Source organism: Vicia villosa, unplaced genomic scaffold, assembly GCF_029867415.1.
Source record: "Vicia villosa cultivar HV-30 ecotype Madison, WI unplaced genomic scaffold, Vvil1.0 ctg.002378F_1_1, whole genome shotgun sequence".
NCBI classification, from domain to species: Eukaryota; Viridiplantae; Streptophyta; class Magnoliopsida; order Fabales; family Fabaceae; genus Vicia; species Vicia villosa.
Window position 1 is genome coordinate 64,876 of NW_026705913.1, and position 4,561 is coordinate 69,436.

Sequence of the window (4,561 nt, forward strand, 5' to 3'; positions counted from 1 at the left end):
CGTGTGAGCCTATATTCAAGCTACTAAGGAAAGATTAGCCGATCAAGTGGAACGATGATTGTCAAGTTGCCTTCGGAGCTATAAAGAGCTACTTACAAGAATCACCAATACTCATACCTCCCTTACCAGGAAGACCACTAATCATGTATCTCACAGTCCTCGAAAGGTCTATGGGATGTGTATTGGGGCAACAAGATGAAACAGGCAGAAAGGAGAACATTATTTACTAATTTAGCAAGAAATTCACGGATTGAGAATCTCGGTACACACCATTGGAAAATACATGTTGTGCCTTAGCATGGGCCTCCAAACGTCTACGACAATATATGCTGACCCATTCCACATGGTTGTTATCGAGGATGGATCCTTTGAAGTATGTGTTCGAAAAGCAAGCTCTCACGGGTAGAATCGCAAGGTGGCAAATGTTACTGTCAGAATATGACATACAATATGTCACTCAAAAAGCAATAAAAGGGAGTGTACTGGTAGAACACCTTGCTCACCAACCCCTCAAAGAGTATCAATCTATGAAGTTCAACTTCCCTGACGATGACATCATGGTGATAAGGGATTACGAAATACCAGGACCCGACGAAGGACCTGAACCAGGGGCAATATGGACACTTATGTTCGATGGGGCCTCAAACGCAATAGGACATGGTATAGGGGCAGTCTTGACATCTCCTGACAATCGTCACTTACCTTTCACTGTGAGACTATGCTTTGACTGTACCAACAATATTGCAGAATATGAAGCATGCATATTGGGATTAGAAGCTACGATTGATCTAAGGAATAAATTACTTGAGGTGTATGGGGATTCAGCATTGGTGATCCACCAAGTCAATAAAGAATGGGATACTCGAGATGCAAATCTAACCCCATACCGGGACCTCATACCGGAGTTAATGGCTGAATTTGAAACAATCACTTTCACTCACATCCCAAGAGAAGAAAATCAAAGGGCTGATGCACTGGCAACACTTTCCTCTATGTTCAAGGTAACTTAGCTGAACCACGAACCACGAATAACGGTTAGACACTTCGATGAGCCGGCCTATTGTCTCACAATCGAGAAGCAGCCTGATAATAAACCATGGTACCAAGATATCAAAAGGTACTTGGAGAAACAAGAATACCCGGAGAATGCCTCTACGATTGACAAAAAGACACTAAGGAAATTGGCAGCCAAGTTCTTCCTGAGTGGAAGTATCCTATACAAACGGAATTATGAATCGGTGTTACTAAGGTGTGTGGATAAAAATGAGGCTAAGGAGATTATCAAAGAGGTACACGAAGGAACCTTTGGAACCCATGCAAATGGATATTCAATGGCGAGAAAAATACTATGAGCAGGATATTACTGGTTGACAATGGAAGCTGACTGTTTCCAATACTCAAGAACATGTCACAAATGCCAAATCTACGCTGACAAAATACATATGCCACCTAATCCGTTGAACGTTCTGAGTTCACCGTGGCCATTTGCAATGTGGGGGATTGACATCATAGGGATGATCGAACCAAAAGCTTCTAATGGACACCGATTCATATTGGTTGCCATAGATTACTTCACCAAATGGGTTAAAGCCGCTTATTACACTAACATGACGAGACAAGTAGTCACCCGGTTCATTAAGCATAACATCATCTGCCGGTATGGGGTTCCACACAGGATTATCACCTACAATGGGTCGAATCTAGACAACAACATGATGAATGAGTTGTGCAAGAATTTTAAGATTGAACATTACAATTATTCACCATACAGGCCTAAGAAGAACGGCATTGTCGAAGTTGCGAATAAAAACATCAAAAAGATAATACAAAATATGGTGAAAACATATAAGGATTGGCACGAGATGCTTTCCTTCGCCCTGCACGGTTAGGGGTGTTCGCGGTGCGCACATCCATAGGGGCAACACCTTTTTCCTTGGTTTATGGTATGGAGGCAGTCCTCCCTATCGAAGTGGAGATTCCTTCATTACGAGTCCTGGATGACACAAAGTTAGAAGAATCTGAATGGGTAAAAACTCGTTTTGATCAACTTAATCGCATTGAAGAAAAGCGACTGACCACTTTGTGTCACGGGCAACTCTACCAGAAAAGGATGAAAAAGGCGTTCGATAAAAAGGTCTGTCCTCGAATTTACAAAGAAGGTGATGTCGTCCTCAAGAAAATTCAACTACCTCGACTTGACGCCCGTGGAAAGTGGACGCCTAACTACGAAGGTCTATATGTCATAAAAATGGTATTCTCAGGAGGAGCACTTGTCCTCACTACAACGGATGGGGATGAGCTACCGCACCCAATTAATTCCGATGCGGTCAAGAAGTATTACGCCTAGCAAAGGCAAGGTCATAGGCTATGAGCCGAAGGCAAACTACAAAGGATAAGGATTTGTGCAATCATCCACTTCTAAGGTTAAAGGATTACAGGGACCCTCGAAAACAAAGGAGCAACGAGAGTATTAATATCATTGCTATTTGTCATTTTCTTTTTCACATTTTTGTACATTCGCCGATTTAAGGCAATATCAATAAAAGCTTTATTTTCTTTCATACTACGCTTTCTCGTCATTTCAATACCATTTACAAAGGATAAATTATTTTCATAAAATTTAACTTGGATTTAATATGAGAAACTTACAAATTTTTAATACAAAAGCGACAAAACAAAACTACGAAATCTCCGGAGGACAACATACGCCTTACGCCGCGATCATTCTGATCTACCCCGACTCTTTTACAAAGGATATTATCAATGGATCATTCAAACACGATCCGGACTAGGATTTATTCTGAATAAACATTCTACGCACAAACAATACAAACCGGCACAAGCAAAACCTTGGCGCAAGGCTAAGCAGGGTTAAACAATCCAGTGGGCTATAAGGAGATAAAGCTTTTGGATCATCATACATACATACGCATTTGCATACATACATGCAACATTTACGCTCAACCATTGTGCATCTGCAAATGATAATATAAGCATACGAGCATCGCACTATCAAACATTACTCATATACAAATAATTCATACATCTACATTGTACAAACAACAGGATTACATGCATATACATGATGCATACGCATTTACAATACATCATTTACGCAGGTAAGCTTGCTACAACCATAGCAAGTGATCCTTTTGGTGTAGGTAAGCTTGTCAGAACCATGGCAAGTGATCCCTTCGGTGCAAGTAAGCTTGTCAGAACCATGGCAAGTGATCCCTTTGGTGCAGGTAAGCTTTCTACAACCATGGCAAGTGATCCCTTTGGTGCAGGTAAGCTTGTCAGAACCATGGCAAGTGAACCCTTTGGTGCAGGTAAGCTTGTCAGAACCGTGGCAAGTGATCCCTTAGGTGCAGGTAAGCTTGCTAGAACCATAGCAAGTGATCCCTTGGGTGCAGGTACGCTTGTCAGAACCATGGCAGGTAATTCCTTCTATGTAGATAACTACGAAGACTTACTAGAACTATAGTAAGTGGGTTACACCAACTGCGAAGGTTCCAAAGTGGCTTATAGATAACATCGTTAGGTTTCAAAAAAGTCCTAGAACTCTTCCATGTATTAAAAAATGAGGGCGATATGCCTTGTCAAATTTGGACAATTTTGAAGGAAAAATGTGAAACAAATGTGGTTCAATTTGGATTTTCTTGCAAATGGGCCTAACCTTTTAAGATATAATCTTGATCCACAAGTTATCCAAGTCACCAAATTCATTTGCCACGAATTATTAGGTTTTATTTGATTTTATATGATTTTTTATTCCTTTAAAAGGTGATTAAAGTTATATAAATCAAGTGGAAAATCAAATATTTGATTGAAGACCTCATAAAGAACAATTCCAATTAGCAATTACGTCATATTACAATATAATTTCGTGCATAAAGAGATTGGAAAGAGAAGGAGCAATATTGATCAAATTTGGAAAGATTCCATTCAAGTTTCAATCACAGATCAATTTCACAAATTATAAGGATTTAATGCAAGTTAGTTAACCTAATACGTTCCACTATAAGTATAAAACATAAGCCAATGCATTAGGGGATGAAATTTTGGAGCAAGAACCCTATTCAAAGAGCAAAAAAATCTTCAAGAACTCAAGATCGGTTTAGGAGATTGATGACGTTTCAAAGGATTCTGAGCATTGCTACATGTTCATTGGAGATTGCTGAAGCTATTTGGATACTCACACGACCTCAGCACCCCCAGAATTATCTCCAATAAGCCATGGTATGTCGTTTTAAAATCAAGGTCGATTACGTGGATTCACGCATTCATAATGAATTTGGTTTGCATATTCTGGTTTGTTTTAGTGTGTAGATTGTTTCTGGGCAATAAATTGGTTATTTACGTGGTTATATCGTGATCAACCATTGTTAGGGTTTAAGGTCTTAATTTGGGGCTTTTTGTTTTAGGTAAAATTGGGGGTAATTAAGGGTACCATTGTGCTCAGGGGAACTGGACGAAGGGGTTGGGAGGGTCGCGAAACATTTATATGTGTGTATGTGGGTTTTAATGTTTGCAGGTGTATTTCTACGAACAAAATCGTAGC

The 4,561-nt window shown here is 39.9% G+C and overlaps 1 protein-coding gene across 1 annotated transcript; it reads left to right on the top strand.

Moving 5' to 3' along the window:
- Positions 1-527: 527 nt before the first annotated feature.
- Positions 528-1,010, top strand: LOC131638694 (uncharacterized). The gene has a single exon (XM_058909257.1). The coding sequence runs from the start codon at positions 528-530 to the stop codon at positions 1,008-1,010; it is 483 nt and encodes a 160-aa protein (XP_058765240.1).
- The last annotated feature ends 3,551 nt before the right edge of the window (positions 1,011-4,561 follow it).